The 20980-nt window shown below is 40.8% G+C and overlaps 2 protein-coding genes across 2 annotated transcripts; one reads left to right on the top strand and one right to left on the bottom strand.

Moving 5' to 3' along the window:
- Window positions 1–6094: 6094 nt before the first annotated feature.
- Window positions 6095–17995, top strand: HYLS1 (HYLS1 centriolar and ciliogenesis associated). The gene is made up of 4 exons (XM_082844208.1): window positions 6095–6191; window positions 9649–9698; window positions 14474–14591; window positions 16719–17995. The coding sequence occupies exons 3-4, from the start codon at window positions 14578–14580 to the stop codon at window positions 17644–17646; spliced, it is 942 nt and encodes a 313-aa protein (XP_082700334.1). The 5' UTR covers window positions 6095–6191; window positions 9649–9698; window positions 14474–14577; the 3' UTR covers window positions 17647–17995.
- On the bottom strand, window positions 11479–20030 carry PUS3 (pseudouridine synthase 3). Its single transcript, XM_082844207.1, has 5 exons — window positions 19990–20030; window positions 13536–13956; window positions 12855–13420; window positions 12101–12291; window positions 11479–11984 (listed from the first exon to the last, which is right to left on the bottom strand). Exons 2-5 carry the CDS (start codon window positions 13908–13910, stop codon window positions 11677–11679), a joined length of 1440 nt encoding a protein of 479 aa, XP_082700333.1. The 5' UTR covers window positions 13911–13956; window positions 19990–20030; the 3' UTR covers window positions 11479–11676.
- Window positions 20031–20980: the final 950 nt, after the last annotated feature.

The raw sequence follows: 20980 nt of genomic DNA, 5'->3' as shown, positions 1-20980 counted from the left end.
ATATAGAGGCAGAAATTCTCAACAAAATATTAGCAAACTGAACTCAACAACATATTGAAAGGATTATACATTGTGACCAAATAGGATTTATCGCTGGGATGCAAGTATGGTTCAACCAATGCACATCAATAAATGTGATACACCACATTAATAGAATGAAAGATAAAAATTATATGATCATCTCAATAGATGCATGAAAAGCATTTGACAAAATATAACATCCTTTTGTGATAAAAATCCTCAAAAAATTGGTTATAGTAGGAACATAAAACCTACAACCAAGAATATGCTTGTTCAGATTCAACGGAGAAATCACAAGCTTTACAGGCAAGCAAAAGCTAAGACAATTCAGCACCACCAGACCAACTTTACAACAAACACTAAAGGAACTTCTCTAGGCAGAAAAGAAAAGCCCACAACTAGAAACAAGAAAATTACAGATGGGAAAGCTTAACAGTAAAGGAAAACATATAGTAAAGGCAGGAAATCAAGAGGAGAGCACAAATGCAGGACATTGGAAATGCATGTGAAATTGAGACTATCAACTTAAAGCAGTCTTGTATACATATAGACTGCTATATCAAAACCTCCGGATAACTGCGACATTAAGGCATCAAAGGGTTTCTTTCCTCCCCAGGGTTCCCCTGTTTCTTTCTTTCAGTCCTACTCTAGGTCAACCCTTGGGCCAATTATTCTCCTAGGTATCTTACTTTCTTTTTTCATTCCAAAATTAAAATTCCTTCTCACAACCTCCTAAGACTCTGAGAATTCAGGGTCCTTTTCTCTCTGAGCTTCAGGTTGAAACTACTTTCTATGAAGCCACCTAAATGCTGGCTTTACTCTGCTACTTCTCCTTGGACTGTGGGCACAGAAATTTTCCGATATCTTCCCTTCTGCACACAAAAATCTCTACTCGGTTCTTAATTCTTTTTTTTCTAAAAATATAAACATCTGTAAGAAGTACAGCAGATACAAAGAAACATGGTGTAAAGAAAACCTCGTTCACCATCTGGCATGTCCTGTCTAAGACTTTCATTTGTAAGAGGTGGTTCTCAGTTGGGGATGGTCTTGCCCCCATGGTTGGCATTTGGTGATATCTGGACACATTTGTGATTGTCATTATTGGGATGCTACTGCATCTGAAGTGTAGAGGCCAGGGACGCTGCTCCACATCCTACAATGTGCAGAACAGTCCTCCCAAACAAAACATTATCTAGCCCAGAATATCAACAGTGCTGAAGCTGAAAAACTCTGATTTACAACATCACCATATTTCATTCCACCTCAACTCCTATAGCATCTGCCCCTCCCAGCTGGGGCATCTCACTGATTATTAGGAATTTCAGGACAGGAGTTTTGCTCCTGAGTGAAAGGAAGTAATTAAATGTTCTGACTTAATGGCAGGACATTTAATTTAAAATTTAATCCAACCACACTGAATCCCATTACACACAGAGCTTTGATAGTGGTGGCAAGTAACAGCAAATATGAGACATATACCTGCCCTCAAAGAGCTTGATCTTCTTGGGAGGAAAAGAAATACACACTTGGAGAAGTAATAAGAATAAAAAGCAAGATATGAGTATCAGTGCTTAAGACATAAATAAGAATGTTTGGGAGTAACATACTTGAGTTGACCCTTAAATAGATTTAAAATGAAAGCGTTTTAGAAATGAAAGCAATTAACATAATATCTAATGTAACTCCATTTAACAGGTGAGAAGAAAAACACAGAGAAACTAACCTGTCCAAATTATGCTGGCAAATTACTGGGAGGAGAACTCTGGTCTCCTGATTCCTGACCCTCGCTGTTTCGTTTACAGCCGTTGCCTTTGTGACTGCTAAAAAAGAAGAGAGAGAGATGAGCAGAGAAGGCCCTGTATGAACAATGGTAGAAGTGTACATCATCATCATAGTTATAATAATAATCACTGCTGATATATGAATGCTTAGTAAGTAGACTGGTGAAGGGCTCACATTATGAAGTATCAGAAAGTAAGACTGGAAAGGAATGAGCAGCTTGGGATGAAGAGATAAGATTAAACTAAACAGAATATTAACAGTCTCAGTCTAGGTATTTTAGAAGTTAAATGAGAAATAAAGGTAAGTGCTATAGGAATTTCAAAAAGGGTCAAATTCCAATGGCTGAGGGTAATCAGGCATGGCTTGGTGGGAGGGGTAAACTGGAGATGAGCTTTCAAGAGGCACAGGATTTGAAAGGAGATAAGAGGGGAATCTAGATAAGGAAGAGATCCAAAGTTAAATAAACCAAGTGGCTTTGAGGACAGTGAGGAAACAAGACTGACTACAATGGGAAGCTTGAGTAGAGGGGACCTGGGAAATGAGGCTGAAAAGGCAGGATGGGTCCAGATCATGCAGGGCCCCAAGAAGAATGAATTTACTCTGGCAAAGAGAGACCACTGCAGGTGCTTTAGCATAATAACTTGATTAATGTTTTAGGACAACTCCTCTGGCAATGATGTATGGGATGGACAGAGCCAAGAGAGATAAAAGGGAAGGCAGAGAGCTATTCTTCTTGTAAGAACAGAATAAAGAATATTATAAAGACTAAAGAATACTATACAATATTTATAATGCAGTGAGTTATTATTTCATAGACACTATGCTAACATACTTTTTCTCATTTAATTCTCACAGAAAACATACAAAGGAAGTCGAATTATCATCTCCATTTTTAAAATGAGAAAATAGAATCAAAAAGAGGCTACATAACTTGCCCAGGTCACATATCTAGGCATTGGAGGAGTCAGAATTTGAGCCCAGATAATATGACCCAGAGCCTACAGTCTTAGCTACTATGCCATATCCTTCAATATTATTAAATGTGTCTGAAAGAATCCAAGAACAAAATAATAGGGCTGAACTAATGATTAGTGGTAAAAAAGGAACTGGAAGGAAGAGAGATGAGACTTTACAAGGGAACAAATGACAGAACTTAATGAGATATATGGAGATGAGAAAGAGTAAAAAATGATCATCTCTTGGGCTTCCCTGGTGGCGCAGTGGTTGAGAGTCCGCCTGCCGATGCAGGGGACACGGGTTCGTGCTCCGGTTAGGGAAGATCCCACATGCCGCGGAGCGGCTGGGCCCGTGAGCCATGGCCGCTGAGCCGGCGCGTCCGGAGGCTGTGCTCTGCAATGTGAGAGGCCACGGCAGTGAGAGGCCCGTGTACCGCAAAAAAAAAAAAAAAAGATCATCTCTTAAGGGGTGAGAGCACGGGGAAATGTTAATACCATTCACCCTTGGAAATCACAAGGGTGAAACCAGAGGGGAAAGATGAGTAATATTTCAGATATGCTGCATTTGCAAAGATGAAAAGAAATTCACGTAGAAATCCTAATATGCAGATAAGATAGATTTCAGAAACTCAGGAGAGAGTAAGGATTGAAATTACAGATTTTGAAACTATCTCACATAAAATGAATAGTGGAAACAGAAAAACTATTAGGCTCTCCAAGGGAGGGAAAAAAAAAAAAAGGACCAATCTTTGGGGACCAGCAACAATTGAAAGGCAGAGGAGAGAGGCAGGAGCAGAAGCAGGACAGGGTAGTCTCCCAGAGTTCAACAAATGAGAGTTTCCAGAAGAGAGCAGGCTGCCTTCTCTTTTCACTCTGTACTCTCCTGGAAGATCTCATTCTCACCTATTCCTTAAACTACCATCCACACACATGCAAATAAAAGATGAGAGGTCTACACTCGAAGGAGTTTGAAAATGTCAACAAAGGGGTGAGGTAAGCAAAGATATCATAAAGGAGTGATTAACTTAAACATGAGGATATAACCAGTTGAAAGCAATGTTCGAATGCATAAAGATGCTGATGCGTTAATTAAACTAGCTAGGCCGAATCAGGGAAAGCATCTGGAAAAGGATGCATTACTACCAAAAGGTAAGGAAACCATGTTAAACTACGTCACTTAGACACAATCAGCAAAATTGAGATTATGGGAAACTTCACAGAACAACCTGGTTCCTTCAACAGGTTGTTGAACAACTGGTTCCTTCAACAAGCAAATTGCAAGGGAAAAATATGGAGGTGGAACTTGTAGAATAAGAGAAGCTTGAAAGACGTGTCAACCAATCACAACGTGTGAAGTGGACTGGGTCCTGGGTTAAACAAGCACAGTAGAGAAAAAAAAAAAATTACGAGGCAAGCAGAAAATTAAACTGGATATTTGATGATATTAAGGAAATACATTAAATATTTTAGCTGTAATAATAATATTGTGGTTATGCTTTTTAAAAGTCCTTTATGTTTTTAGAAATCATACTGATATATTTATAGCTTTCAGATGCCTGCTATTTGCTTCAAAGAAACACAAGAGGAGTTATGTAGATAGTGATATGGGAGCAGCGAGATTGGCCAGGAGTTAATAATTGTTGGGGCTGGCATTGAGTTCACGGAGCTTCATTTTTTCCATATGTTTGCAATTTTCCTTAATATTTTTTTTTAAAAGATGCAGTTTGGTTTGCAGGAATAGGATTTCCTTCCATATACTGTAGTTTAAATGGCCCTGGCTAAGTCTTCTTGACCTGAGTTCAGTGGATTTCAAGGAACCACGAGGATTATCAAATCAGATCTAGACAAAGCTGGAGGATGAAGTGGTCCACCAAAAAACAGGGATTGAGTTGAACACAAGATACCACTTGAAAGATGACGGAAGATAGATCCTTCAAGTTATTGATTAAAGGGTTTCAAAGATAAAATTTTAACATAAAGGAGAACAAGAAACTAATGGGGGTGTGTGTGTAAGGAGTTTGCTGAATGAGCAAAGCAGTAGGTAAGAAAAATGACTCTGTCCGCTCTTGTTTCTAAGACAAATTCAATGCCGCTGAAAAAGACATGCAGCTATGAGATGACGAAACCTAAACGTGGGATATTTGTTCATGAGAAAAGAATGTGTGCACTAAAGTCGTGTTAAGACACTGGAGATCTAGGGGTCGGGTCATTCAAACCTTCACAAACTACTTCTGTCTTCTTCTCCTTTGTTTATTCCTTCTTCTTTCCCCCAACAAATCCGAAGTGCCTTAGAGGTAGTGCAAAGGCCCTAGGACAAAGGGGTAAGAGTAAGGTAATATGAAGTTTGGAGGAAAAGATTACGGATTATTTTCTCCCTCTCACTGAATCCTGAATTTAATAGTGTAAATTAAATTTGTCACCTTCCTATTTGTTGTGAGGTGGGGTACAGAACGCTCAGGACGAGGGGGACAAGCTGCTTTAGTTAGGTTGCAGGGCAGTGATGAGGACACTGCGCTGTTAAGACCTCCACCCTTTTTCTTTTCTAGGTCTCACCGCCAGCAACTCCCAAAGCACTAGACTTTTCCCCCAGGTACGTAAACAAAACAAAACAAAACAAATTTAAGGGTAAGTTTATGCGAAGGGAGCAGACGGGATTATTCCAGAGGAAAACCACAGGCGAGGCCTCGTTCACCCAAGGAAGTTGGAGTGGTGGGAGCAGTTTGACAGTCACTTTGGCAAGGGTTGGAGACACAGCAATGGGTCAAATCAGAGAGCCTCGGAAACCACGGGAAGGACTCTGCGGATGCGCGTCCGGTCTTTATACGGAACCTGCGTGTATCAGACTCCAGGGCAACCGTCAGGAGGCAAGAGGCGGGACCGAGGGAAGTGGCTCCAACCCGGCTCTGAGAGCCGCCCTCCCCGATGTCTCCCAGCCCCACAGCCGCCGGAGCAGGGAAGGGAAGATTCCCCTGAGGTGAACGGAACGTTTAGAACACCTCTCCCCAAATCCAGCTACCTCGCTGTTAACCGAGGCTTGAGAGTCCTCTCCTCCCCTTCGGGGACACCTAAAAGCGACGCCGCCGCGGTTCCGGGTTACGCGCTGGAGCTCGGCGGGTGGCGGCCCTGGCGAATCCAAGCCCGGAGTCCCAGGCCTCCTCCCGCCCATGGGGGAGGGCCAAAAGAAAATAGGCACCAATCGGGATGTACACTTGGAAGACGTTTACCCTCTGGGCCAATAGTAAGGAGGAGGGCGGGGCCGAGGGGGCCGTTCGCTCTTCGGGTTTAAATCTGGGCGGCCGGGCGGTTAACGCCAGCCTGGGCTTGTTTGCGGGTCGTGCGCCTGCGCGAGCTGTGGGACGCTAACCGAAACCTGCGGTACTAAGCTAGCGGGGCGGCGGGACTCGGTGCGGCCGATGGACGTCCGCTGGACCGGTAAGCGGGCAAGAGCTGAGAGAGATGGTGCACTGGCTCCCTAGGGCCGCCCGCCCGCCCACAGCTGTGGAGAGGTCAGGTTCTGAGTAGCGCGGCATTGGAGTTTCCCTCCCCTGGGTGCCGGTTTCCCCAGGGCGCCGTACGGAGCCTTGACGCTCCCGCCGAGCCCAGGTGTGCGGCCTGCGGAGGCACGTGTGAGCGGCGCCGTGCGTGCCGCCAGCGCGTTCGACCCCTCAAGGTCATGATGTGCACCAGCTGCCGGTCCACTGCCAGCCCGGCGCCCGCAGCGGCGAGCACCCTCGTGGTCGCCGCTCTGCAAGGTGGACGGGGCCGATGGGCCTGTGGGCGGCGGGACCGGTGCCCGCGGGCAGCCGGCTTCCCCGGAGGCCGTGAGCGTCTGAGACGATAACCACGCCCCGGGCCAGCTGGTGCAGTCTCTGGTCTTTGTTGTCGTCGTGAAGGGAGAAAAGTCTTCTCCCCCTCTAGTTTCACCTTTTGTGAACTTCCGGATGTCACAGTGCGAGAAGCGCTTTCCCTAATGAGTTAGGATAGCGTGTAAAATTGAAGAATCCTATAGTCCTGCCCCAGAATGAAGAAAGAAAAACAACTTTTTTTTTTTCTGGTTATAAAAAGTATACAATCTCAGTATTTGTAGAAATAAATCCAAGCACTGTTAAGTACATATTTAAAAAGGAAGAAAATGCTCGAGATTCCATCAGCCACAGATCAAAAAAAAAAAAAATCAGTGTTGATATTTGGGTTTACTTAAGATGTATTCATTATGAGTATATATTTACATGATTGGTAAATGTATTTGTTTTATATAATTGTGTATTTTGAATATAACAAAGTATATTCATTTAAAAAGCAGATTATGCCTTATTTAGTCCCTAATAGTTTAGGAATAAGTGATTTGATCCATGCCAAATGTAGATATGCATTATCATTTAAAAAAAAATCTTTATTTGGCTGCACCTGGTCTTAGTTGTGGCACGCGGGATCTTCATTGTGGCATGCGAACTCTTAGTAGCGTCCTCTGGGATCTAGTTACCTGACCAGGGCTGGAACCCAGGCCCCCTGCATTGGGTGCGCAGAGTCTTAGCCACTGAACCACCAGGGAAGTCCCTGCATTATCATTTTTAATGGGTGCATGGCATTTCTTGCTATGGCTCTACTATACCACGTATTATTTAACCTATCCCCTAATGATGGACATTTGTTTTTCCAATTTCTTCATCAACAGAAAATAGCATGGTAGTGGTTACTTGTACATGTACATGTTTGCGTTCTTGTCCAGTTTATCTCCTTAGAATAATTTCTTGGAAACGTTTTGTGGCTTAGAAATTATGGTACATTTTAAATTCTGATTCATAATGCCAAAGTGCCCTCTAGAAAAACTGTCATCTCCCCTCCACACCCTCCTCCAACACATAGAACACAGTGTAAGAGTACTTATTTCTCCACACTCCAGCCAGCACTGGGTACTGAAAAGTCTTACCAATCTAGAAGCATAGCTTAATATTTTTATTTGCATTATTAATGAGGTGAAACATCTTTTTCTATGTTTATTAGTCATTATTTCTTCAGTAAATCACCTGTCTTTTTCCTATTCTGCTGGTGTTTGTACCTTTTAATAGCTTTCTAATAGGAATTTGAATTAGTGATTTTGAACCTGTTACAGTATTTCCACTAGTTTGCTGTCTCTTTGGATTATGGTTGTCTTTTTTAGGGTGTTTTGTTTTCTTTTGTTCTAATACTTTTGTTCTTGAAGCTGCATGCTTTCCTTCCGAGAGGTAGAGAAATTTGTTCTAAATCTGCAATAGCCTCCCAGCAAAGTTTAGAATCTAACTAGTGATCCAGCCCTGCTATTCCAATTTAAAATCCTTCCCCTCCACCCTCAAGATCCTTTCACTTGCAACTAGGCAAACATGGGACACTGAATTGCTTAAGATTTTGACCAGAAGGTACTGTTGGGTATTTTGGTCAATATCATCTGTATTTATCTACAAAATACAAGCTGTGCTAGCTTCTATGTGAAAGTTTCCCCCTAAGTAAGGAGAAAGGATTATCAGGTCTTTATATTAAAAAGAGAAAAAACTGACAGCTACTTGTGGACGTTATTAAATTTTATATTTTATTATTTGCAAGCATCTATCTTCTTCATACATTCGAGAAAGAAAAAGTGTGCAATAATTTAACTGCAAAGAAAACATGTTAATCATAGTATAGTATACTACACATGCCATAAAAAAAAAATCTCTTTGGGCCTTAGTATTGGAATTCTTCCAGCCCATTCCAGCCCAGAGTCCTGTTCCATTTCTGTCCCTACTTTCCTCTGTTCTGTGTTTATCTTTTTAGTGGGTAGTTTTGTATTGCATGAACATTGAAATGAATGGTGTAATACTTCTCACAAAGCACCATTTAATTTATATATATAATATATATACTTATATATTACATATATAATATATATAAAAACATATATATATAAAATCTCATTTAAACTTCACAACCTGTTGAAATAATTCCTTCCATTTTTCCAGTGAAGAAAGAAAAAGCTAAGCCCTACTTTACTCCTCATATTCATTTAGTCCCTACCATTGGTCTGACTCTGGAATTTATACAACGTATTATACAATACAGATAAATGAAGTCATTCTTCAAAGTTACATTTTGGGACTTCTGATTTGCTTCATCTATGATGATTGTCCTGAGTTTTTCTGTGGTAACTACCAAAAGTAATGTCATTAGATCCTTATTCTTCTAGATTTGATAATATAACCTAGTTAACCTTGAAAGGATTTCATTTAAGATCAAAGACCCTGGACTTCCCTGGTGGCGCAGTGGTTAAGGACATGGGTTCGATCCCTGGTCCAGGAAGATCCCGCATGCCGCGGAGCAGCTAAGCCCGTGTGCCACAACTACTGAGCCCGCAAGCCACAGCTACTGAGCCCGCGCGCCTAGGGCCCGTGCTCCGCAACAAGAGAAGCCACCACAGTAAGAAGCACACGCACTGCAACGAAGAGTAGCTCCCACTTGCTGCAGCTAGAGAAAGCCTGCATGCAGCAACGAAGACCCGATGCAGCCAAAAATAAATAAATTTTTTAAAAAAAGATCAAAGACCCTGATCCTCTCTTTTGCTTCTACAGAATCTGCTAAAAATGGATTTTTTTTTTTTTTTTTTTTTTTTTTTTTTGCGGTACGCGGGCCTCTCACTGTTGTGGCCTCTCCCGTTGCGGAACACAGGCTCCGGACGCGCAGGCTCCGCGGCATGTGGGATCCTCCCGCACCGGGGCACGAACCCGTGTCCCCTGCATCGGCAGGCGGACTCTCAACCACTGCGCCACCAGGGAAGCCCTAAGCATGGCATTTTAGTTAGTGCTTTTTGTCCCATGTATCATTTCTTTATAGTTGACTTTTTTTTTTGAGTGATTCCCTAAACTCTGTTCTTTTCTAGGTTTTCCTTTGACTTGAAAACTAATGCCAGTGAAAGTACATTGAAATAAGGTAGGAACCTGAAAAAAATAAAATGCTTTGGTTTGTCTTTACATGTTTAAGTGGGGATATTTTGCTATGCTCAGTGATTACGCTATCTTTACATCAAAATTAAAGGAGAAAGCAGTCATATTTTAAGGACTTTTAGGGTATTATGAAATGTTGGCAGATCAATCCCAAAAACCGATGACGTGACTCAAACTCCAGAAGACCTGGATCGTACAATTGGCATTTAGAAAAAATCTTACTTTGTCCAGCTATTTCCCCATCTCTAAAATGGGGCTCTTTTCTGGTTCCTACTCTGCTAGAATGTAAAAGCTATTGTGTCTTCTTGCTCTTCAAAACTACAGGGTCACTTCACTTCCTTATACTATTTTATTTCCTAAACTTGGAACTCTTTCAGTGAAGTCTTCTTTCTGCGGCCCATCCACTGCTGAGCATCAGTGTACTATTTCTGTTAGTATTGTTTCTAATTGTCCCATCTATTATTATATTTTACCTAGCAGCTTGAGGGTATAAATCATATTTGTATACCTGGAATTTTGAATATAGGTAGGAACAAACTAATTATTTGTTGGCAGGTAAATAAAACTTTGGATCTCATATAGTATATAGTATTATATCATAAATGTGGACTAGCAATACACTCTGCTGTGATGAAAACTGTTACTATTGAGCAGGTCTGAGTTCATTTACTTTGATGTTTATTGTTTTAATTGCTATAAAGGATAATGTATTATTTAAGAGAACTTTAAACTCTTCTGAATGAATATTGGTGTTTATAAGTCATATTTTGAGGGTTACTTATCAACTTTGAGAACAAGCAAAGCCCCACCTCATTTTCCTGTCCTAGTGTGTGTCTCCAGAATGTGCTTCAATCTGTAACGTAGGAGTTATCCTGAAAGGTCCCTGCTTTGAGCCTCACACTCACTCAACCACGAAGTCCTGTTGCTTCTCCTTTCTTAATCTCAAATTCACCTACTTGTCTCCGTTCCCCTTTCTGCAAATCTAGTCTAGGCCGTCATCATCTATTTCCTTGATTGCTCCAACAGCCTCTTAATTGGTCCCACTGTCTTGCCCTCTTGCAATGCACAGTAAACCCAGAGCACTATTTTTCCTACACAATTCTGGCTCTTAATTTTTTTTTCCAGTCGCCTCTCAAGATAAAATTTAAACTTTTTTAGGAAGGCCTACAAGGCTCTAAAACATGACCCTTGCTTACCTTTCCTAACTGTGCTATTGTTACTCTGAAGCCGTACTACTGTATTTACAGTTATCTGAATGCAAATGCTGTAACCTTTAACCTTTCATACACCTGCATCTTCTGCCTTAAACACAATTAAAGCTCTGCTACTTTATCCCCACTTTAATTGACTCCCACTTGTTCTGCAAGATTTAGCTTGCATGTCTCCTCTTTATAAGAGCTTTCCTTAAACCACTAGGCCAGGGATTGGTAAACTGCATGGCCTGTTTTTATATGGCCCGTGGGCTAAGAGTTTTCTCTGCATGTGTAAAATGTTAAAAAGGACTATGCAACAGAGACAATTTGTGGCTCACACAGCACGAGACTGATAAGCTTCATAAGAGATGCTGTGCCTTACCCACGTGGGTCATTTTCAGGTATCTTGCCTGGCACTAAACCAGTTAACCAAATATATAACTTACTAAAGTTTGTATTTTTAATTTTTGACACTTGGGCAAGCTCTTTATGAGAATTGAGATGAGTAGTAAATATCTCATTTGTTTTTAAAAAGGACAGCACAACAAATCAGACACTTGCAGGATCTGGCTTTAATGAATTTGAACGAAAGGCACAGGTTTCCAGGTGTATGTAAATATATGTCCATTTTAAAATTACTTTTTGCTTCTTCCATCTCTAATTCTCTTGGACAGGAATGAAAGAACGTTTAAATTCTTTCTTATTCAAGCAAGAACTTCTTTAGCCTAATGGTGTTTTGTTGCCTCCTAGATCTTGGTGAGTTCTCTATGGTTAAATGATGCTTTTAATTTCTGTATCGACACAAACTCTCTTTGTTGGTTTCTCCAAAATAGTATTTTCTTCTAGTGTGTCATTACAGTCCCTTTTGGCTTTTGTTTCTTCGTCATGGAATAAATGTGGGTGCTCAATGCGTCCCCTACGTACAAAATGCTGGATCCGGGATTCTAATCCTTGGCATTTCGGACGATCCATTAGGGGCTTATAAGTGCGCATTTTCACTCCTTCTACAAAGGCACTGGTCTGCTTTATGATAGAGGGCTTCACATTTCTCCATTCTATCACTCCATCCATCTTTGGTCCTATAATGTATACAATCAAGCATTACATGGATACTTTACCACAAGAGAATCACCTCCAAACTTTATGTGAATCTCCCTCCCCCATAACCCTGTATAACTCTGGTTCCCTGTCATACCTGTCCTACAGGGTACCGCAACAGAGTCCAGTCCTTGTAGCATACTATACAACATCTGAGTTTTAACAGCATGATTAGCCCATAGCTGCTGAAGGTGGGTAACATTGAACTCCTGAACTTCCCGGTCATAGATCCACTTAATATTTTCAAACTTACAGTCATACAAGACTAAAGGAAATTCTACAGCCATACTAGAGAGAAAGAGAGAAGAAACAGAGTATGAGAATACACAGCAGCCATCCAACAATTCTTAAAAAACAGGATTAGTTGGGTTAAAAGCAGGGGGAAAACTTTGTCAATATTGAGTATCTAATAGTTAAGAAAATAAAACACCATCCCTAACCTTGAACAACTTTATAATTAAAAAAAGAAAAAGGCAGCAAACCATGGATCAACTAGTTAGGCCTGGTCTACATTAAATTTCAGTGGTAACAAGTCACCTAGAAGTGAGCTGACTTGGCCCCACCATAATGCTATAAAATTATTTAAGGGTCCTGGTCCAAACACCGGTTTCTTACTAAAGGGATAGAACAGTAACAGAAGAAAATTAAACGATACCACTCCCTGCTACATGTTCATAACATTCTACAAGTTAAGAGTAAATGCTTCATGAAGGCAGAATCAGAGACTTAGTTATTTAGACAATGGTGGGGAGAGGAAGAATATTTTAAAATATATTCTTACATATCTCAGGGCAATAGCTGTTTTATTTTGGGGGTCTGGGTGTTTCCTTGTTTCATTTTTTTAAACTTACCTGTATTGAGGCTTCTGGGGATTTTTCTCTATGTTCAGCAGCTCATCAATAACCTCTGGCTTCTCCATTCCTTGGCCAATCAGAAAAAGGATAGCCATCATACAGCGGACTTGATGGTAAAGGAATGCCTGGCCAATCACTTCAAACTGACATAACTGAAAGGGTTCTTGCCATCTCTCCCCAGCCAGGCTCTGGCCTACTAGCTGCACTTGAGCAGACAGAATAGTCCTCTGAAAATTAATCACCCCGTTGGCTACATCCATTTTACATAAGTTCCTAAAATCATGTGTGCCAACGTACTTCTGAGCTGCATTGTTCATGGTTACAATGTCTAAGTCAGCACAAGGGAAGAAATAGCGGTAGGTCCTCTCAAGACAGCTGAACCTAGCACTGAAGCTAGGTTCTACGGGAGCCCAGGCCAGTACACGGATGTCTGGAGGGAGCACCCGATTGAGAATGTGGGTATAACGGATCTCTATAGCCGCATCGTTGACTTCATCTTTTAAATTAAAATCCTCTGAATCCTTGCCCTTTGGAAAGTGAGAACGTAGGTCAAGAGAAATCACCTGTGGAATTAGAGAAAGATATTGTTTTACAGATACAAATAATCTGAATCCTCAGTATGTACACCTAGAATATATTGGTACTGCTCGCTTTGTGGAACAGTACAATGGCCCTTACCTGTCCAAAGGCACTAACTCCTTTGTCAGTTCGCCCACACCGGTGATAGTTGGATGTCTGTCTGTTTTCTACTAGTCGAGTCTTGGTTAGAGCCTCAAACAGTTTCTCTTCTATTGTATTGTTTGTGTTTTCCTGACTGGCAAAGCCCTGATATCCCCAGCCCAGATAGGCTATCTTTAGGGCTACGTGTCTTCGACCATGAGCGCTGAAATCAAATGCACGCTTAGCTTTTACAGCTCCTGAAGAATTTTCTCTAACGTTTGAGTCCTTGTTGTTGGCCTGTTCTTTTTTAAGTCTCTGTACCTCCTGCTCCAGTTCTTGCACTCTTTTTAGGAGTTTCTCAGTCTGGATTCTTTCTATGTCATTTTCAGCCATGATAAGACAACCTCAGGAATAAACAAATCATAGAGATCCACCCTATCTGAAAAGAGAGTAAAGAGGTACAATTTTAGTGCTGATTGCTTTGGTGATGTCACTATCATTCCATTATGTTCAAATAGTATCTAAGATTTAATTTGATGCCTAAAGGGTATGGACTTTTGATTCTGCCCAGGGATATAAGCATTAGCTTTATTATGGGTTGATCATCCAGCTATCATTCTTTTCCATCCTGTCTGGCCAATTCACAGTGGGAACGGGAAAGCAGCATCAAAAAAGTATTCAGCTAGCATTGTTAAGAGTGGTCAGAATTTACGGAATATGTAGATTTCATTTCTCTCTTCTTCACGAGCTGAGATGACTGAGGACGGATGTTATTGGTATTTTTTTTCCCTAAAACATTTCCTTTTGACTTCTCATTATATTTGTCCCATCTTCCCAATCATAAGATCTGTTTATATGCAATATTTATGTCTACTCCAAGTTTCTATTGCTTTCCAATATTTCAGGTAAAATGAGTGGCTTGTATGTTCTATCTAATACTCAGTTCCGTCTTAAAGGTGGTACAATAAGAGCTGGCTTGATGGAAGAAACTTGTCAGTGATTGTACTTCATATTGGAAGTAGAATCTGGAGTCAAGATTTTCCTACTTTAAGCAGTTTTGATGGCAGAAAGAAGGTAATTAAGCATCAAGATCTTTAAGTCAAATTTAATGCATGTCCTGATAAAAGATTTCTGTACCTCTAGCAGTTAAGTCACTCTAGATAATATAATTTAGATATCAGTGTTGAAATTCCTGGCATATTGCAATAATCTGAGGACAACTGTACTATATCTATAATACTGGGACAGTACTAGACAATCTTTGACTGATGGTTACTTTAGTTAAAGAACATCATCTCCACATCTGTTCTAAGGCTGACTAGGTTATCTAAGTCTAGGTAGCTCATTTAGGTTTTTGCTCTTTGAGTTTCTGTATCTATGATGGATGAAAAGTTTAAATGTAAAAAATGAAACTATAAAAGTACTAGAAGAAAACATGAGATAACTTTCTTATAATCTTGTTGAAGTAGGAAAGGGATTTATAAGTAAGGCACTGTAGAAACCCAGAAACTGTAGAAAACCAAAAAAATGTGACTACCTAAAAATATGTTTCTACCAGCAAAAAGTCAGAAGGTAAATAACAAACTGGCAAGAAAAATGTAAAGGTGATATGTATTCCATGAATATATAAATCAGTTTTAATATAAAGATCAACAAGAAAAAAATCCAACAACCTGAGAGGTAAATGAAAACAAGCATTTCATACAAAAGGGAGAAAAAGCTTGTAAATGTATGAAAAGATGCTCAAATTTACTCAATTTAAATAAATGCCAATTTATATGAGAAGTATTTTCTTTACCAAACTGACTGCAAAGAGGAGAGGGTTTGATAATATACCACCTTGGAGAGAGGAAGGAGAAGCAAGATCTGGAATACACACTCAGTACAACTTCTTCAGAGGGCATCTAGCAACAGCTATCAAAATGGAGCACACACATACCTTTTGACCCACCTATTCCATTTCTAGAAATTTAATGTACACATATGCTTGCACAAGTATGTAAAAACTTACAAGATATTTGTTGTAACATTCGTTTTTAAGAACAAAAGACTAAGTCTAAAATCAGTCAGGGACAGGATGAATAAATTATGGTACATCCATACACTGGAATTCCATGTACCTTTAAACAAAATGAAGTATGTCTACATGTACTGAAACAGCTGGATCACCAAGACTATCTTTAAGGTTTAGAAGAGTTGTATAATATGTTCCTTTATGGTATAAAAGTGCATATGAATATGGAACATTACTGGAGAAATTATAAGAAGCTGCCTTTGAGAGTGAAACTTGGTTTGGGTGGTGTGAGGTGGGGAGTCCTTGCTTTAAACTACATGTATATGTATTAGTTTTTCAGCTTAAGAAGAAAAATAGTAGAGACACAGGAAATACTGGGCAGTAGATACCTATTCTAGATCCAGTCAGGAAACTGGCATTGGGTATTTGACTGGTTGGTTTGGGTACTAAAAGTTAATTCAGTGACAGGCTGTTGGGATGAACATAGTTAGCTTGGCAGCTGAAGCCGTGTTATTTCTTAAGCATAAGGAGTGTATGCATTTATATTACTGCTTTTGTGATGGTTTTTTGAATTAAATCACTCTCATGGTTAAAAGCAAGGACTCTGAATCCAGACTGCCTGAGTTAAAATTCCAGCTCCACCACTTACTAGCTGTGTAACCTTGGGCTGTTTTATCTCTCAATGCCTCATGTTACTCATCTGTGAAAAGGGGATACTAAGAGTACCTATCCCACAATTGTGAGGATTACGCGAATTTAATAAATGTGAAGCACGAAAAACAGTGCTGGGTACATAAAGTGTCCCTCTAAGTACAAGTTACATAATGTACATTAAGTATTGTGCCCCGTATCATTAGTCTCTTGAGCTTTTCTCATGCCTGAACTCACCTGTCGTAGGAGCTACTAAAGATGGCAAGACTACCAGGCAGTAAAAGTGGGAGTGAATAAGAAGAGAGTGGAAACGAAAGCGGTCAATAAACTCTCGAGTTGGGTTAATGCCCCTCCAAAGTGCTCCCATACTGCCCGTACTAATCTGTATTTTACTATATACTTAACTGTTCTACTTATGACTGCCTTAGCCATTCTTTCTCCATTTCACTGCTATAAAATAGTACACAAGAAGGGAATGAACGATTTTTGGGCTGGAAATTTATTACTGGAAAACTGATTGGTGTTTTCTCTTGCAGAAGGTCCTACAGTGTAGGGGAAGCAGTGGAGGAACTTGTGGGACCTGATGGACAAAAATGGGCCAATATGGATCCAGAAGAACGAATGTTAGCAGCTGCTACAGCTTTTACCCATATCTGTGCAGGGCAGGGTGAGGGAGATGTCAGGAGAGCAGCCCAGTCCATCCCATATGATCCCTACAGTAAAGCCTCAGTAACCCCAGGAAAGCGACATGCTCTTCCTGTGCAATTGCATTACCCACATATAGAAAGCAATGCCTCTTCAGAAGCAGTCTCAGAGGCCTCCCAAAGACTCCGAAAGCCCGTGATGAAGAGAAAGGTGCTGCGTCGAAAGCCAGGTGGGGAAGTATTAGTGACGGATGAGTCGATCATCAGTGAATCGGAGTCTGGTACAGAAAGTGACATGGATGTCTGGGACTTAAGACAAAGGCTGATGAATCTGCAGTTCCAGGATGATAGGGAATCTCCAGTTGATATTTCACAAAAATTTAGTCTACCACGTGAATACCAAGGAATTTCTCAAGATCAGCTCATCTGCTGTCTACGAAGAGAAGAAATGGGCCCTCCAGCTTATGAACAAGACCTGATCGTTGCCAGCCGACCCAAGTCCTTTATTCTCCCAAGGCTGGACCTGTTGAGCCGAAACCGGGGCAAGGTAGACCGGGTAGCCCGCTACTTTGAGTATAAACGAGACTGGGACTCGATGCGGTTACCTGGTGAAGATCACAGGAAGGAATTACGCTGGGGTGTCCGAGAACAGATGCTTTGTCGTGCAGAACACCAATCCAAGCCTCAGCACATATATGTTCCAAACAATTACCTAGTACCAACTGAGAAGAAACGATCTGCCCTTCGTTGGGGTGTTCGTTGTGACCTTGCAAATGGTGTGATGCCCAAGAAGCCTCCCTTCCCTCTTTCTCCTTCTTAAGTCCTTTTTTTTTTTTAACCTGTCTCTCCTTTCACAGCATTGTTTGGGATAACCTGGTTCTTAACCTCTCTCCTTTTACTTAAATAGAAACAACTAACTCAAAAGACCATGGAACACAGAGTAAGGACTTCACCCATCACTGGTCTTTCCTAGGTGTATGTCACGTTGGTATCGGATACCACTTAACTTCCAAATTACCACTCATATCTAGCAATTGAAAGAGGAATCATGCCAGAAAAAGAAAAACAGACCTGGTCTTTCTGTTTTGTCAGAGTAGTAAGCAAAGCCAGCACTATTTCTGTTTTATAAACTTGTTACCTTTGGCTAGTGTGAGTTGCTGTTTTTATGAGTGTGTTTTTAAAGTTGCTGGGCAGTAAGCAACTGCCCAAAATTAAAGAATTTTGGAAATTTGTGAATTTGACCTTATTTTTACTTAAATACTTCCCAAAGATGATCTCAAACCTAGGTTATGATTCTGCTTCCAATCATACTCCCCATCGTACTCTCACCACCTAAATAATGAGAGCCAAAGGGAATGAACAAAAACCTGCCCTTTACACACAATCCTAAAGGAGGAAAGGTAACAGCGTAGATAACCTTCGTTACTAAAGGAATATAGTAAATCCAGCTGTTTTAATAACTTTTAACAGATGCTCAATAACAGCACTGTGTGACATGCAAGATTCTAACCCAAGTTTTGTTTCAGAATTATTTCAGCAATATATTGCCCTCCATTTGTTACTTATAGAATGCCATAGTTTTTATAATTTGCCACTAAGATTTTCTTAGAAATTATGCCTGTCACTTGAAGGCTAGTCCCACTCTGCAACAGAACTTCAAACTCCTAGCAGCTGGAACCAGATAGAGATAATAACCAAAATGAATCTGGTCTATTAGGGTACAGACCAAATCACTAATTTAGCTCACCTGAACTTGGATCTTTTTGTTCCTGATGCTTCTGGTCCAAAAACACCTAAAATCTGGAGGTTGTCAGTTTTAGCATTTAAGCCAGAAGAGTGACAGCAGAAATAGCTTGCTTGTTCTAGGAAAACACAGCTGTGTAACAAAAATGAATGACCTTGACCATTACTATCTGCTAAAATACATTTTCTCCGTAATATTTAAGCAACATCATTCACTCACCCAGTTCCATTGTTAGGCATTCATCAGGGAAAGTAAGAATCAGTGACTCAAAGATATATGTAGGATACATTCACTGCAGATACGTAAAAACTGCAAACTACCCAACAACAGTGAATAATTAAACGTTAGACTATTAGTCACTGGAAATCTATGGTAAGCTAATAGAAAAATGCAAATTAGGTCAAACAAGTTGCAAACTGTACCGTACAATCTCAGTCATACTGCACACGCAAGGCACAAGGAAAGATCAACACACCTAACTCTAGGTGGTGGGATTAAAGGTAGTTTTTATTTAAACCTCTCTTTTTTAAAAGTTAAAAGCCACATGGCACTTTTTACATACAAATTACAGCAAAACAATGGTTTACACCTTCATATCTCAAAGCCCAATATTACCGGATCAAAAAATTTCCTAAGTGATTATCTAGTTCAACCCCTTATATAACCGAAAAACTAGTCCAAAGGAGTTAAGCGAGTAATAAGACATTTTGGGGAAAAGAGGACTCCTGACGGGTGAAGCACAGTGGTTCCCAAACAGTCATGTAATACCTGGAGGGGGGCCACCAAATTACCACAAAGGAATTTCGTGCGTGCGCTAAGCATTGACTGTAAACATTAAAACAGCCGTCGCTAGACTTTCAATCTATTTTTTGAGGTTAAAAAGGTTTAGTCTCGAAAATATTTGTAACCAGTGGAAGTAGTAGAAAGAGCATTCCCCATGATAAACTTTTAAACCAAAGAAGGAAGCAGGGGTAATAGCCAAAGGATTAGGAAACACGCACTATGATCACTAATACTGGAAAGTAATCCCCCAAACAATTTGAAAATCGTTGCCACGCCTGCCCACCCCACATACTACTGGGATCCCGACCTCTACTAATATTTCGTTTTATGAGCAAACAAAATTCTAACTGAGGAAGAAGAGATTACACTCCGCAGTCCCAGGGCCCTCAAGGAATCGAATTAAAGAAGCTCCTACTGCTGCACGTTTCTGACAAGTGCTCCAAGAAGCACCAGACACAAAAACACGGTCTTTAGCGAGTTCCCATTTCCATGCTCTAAAGAGCGCTTTCCTGAAAAGATCAAGGTATGGGAACAGGGGCTTAGAGGGAAAGAGAGAAACGTCCATCTGTTTGTCCATCTGTCCGTTCCCCTTGGAAGAACCCAGAAAATAACCCACCCCAAAACCCCCACATTTACCTTCCGGTCGTCGGCCACGCAGCTTTTCTCGAGACAGGAAGCTGTCCCTTTGCGTTTTCTACGCGCGCGTCCGGGGCCTCATGGGAAATGTAGTACATCTTCATGGGAAATGTAGTTCTAAGAGCCGGGAGCGCAGGCTTGACGCTGAAATCTGCCTAATGTTTTCTAATCTAGTCACCAATTGTCCACCTCCAACAAAACAGAATCTGGGTCCTGCGGTAGGAGAAGAATAAAAGGATAATTTCTAGTGCGCTAAAATAATAGAAAACTAAAATTTAAGAACTTGGTCTGATTTTATTCGTACTTAAATTAGTAGAAAGTTATCATTGAGAGTCAAAAACATTTACAATTAGAATCCACATGGAAAGGCTGAAAAGGAATGTGATAATCTCAAAACAGACGACTGAGGTGTCCGAGAGTGACCGAACAGGGATGGGGAGTCTTGCTTCAGCACCACGGAGAGATCATAACTAGGTTTTGTTTGCGCGTTTTTCTAGAGATGCTGATCGAAACCGCAAGATTCCAGTTAGAAAACTGGCGGGGGTGGGGGGTGGGGTGGGGTGGGGATCTGGTTCTTTTGTCCAAATTTAGCAGTCATTAGTGCACAGAATCTATCCCGGACTATGCAGGTGAAGGTAGCAGGTGAAGGTTGTACCGAAAGGGAAACCGTTTTCTCCGGATTGCTTTACCAAGAGGCGCGTATCAGAATTAAAATGAAAATAAACCAGTATGTAGAAACATCACAGGTATCTAGTAACAGGGACGATAGAGCTTGAACAACTTTACTTCCTCCGCTGCATCTTTCGCATTCGAATTCATTTGTCAGATGAAACTCACCAATTCTGACTCTCCACTTTCCTATGCCATTCACTAGCCTTTCTAACATCCTGCAACGCAGAAGCGGAAATTTCGGGGGGACGCGGGCACAAGAGCTTGAAGCGGGGTGGAGGGGTACTGCTTCACCGCCAGGAGAATAGTCTGGGGAGAGGGT

Source organism: Leucopleurus acutus, assembly GCF_964270905.1.
Source record: "Leucopleurus acutus genome assembly, chromosome: 8".
NCBI classification, from domain to species: domain Eukaryota; kingdom Metazoa; phylum Chordata; class Mammalia; order Artiodactyla; family Delphinidae; genus Leucopleurus; species Leucopleurus acutus.
The sequence above is the reverse complement of the archived record's forward strand: the minus strand, read 5'-3'. Positions and strand labels throughout refer to the sequence as shown.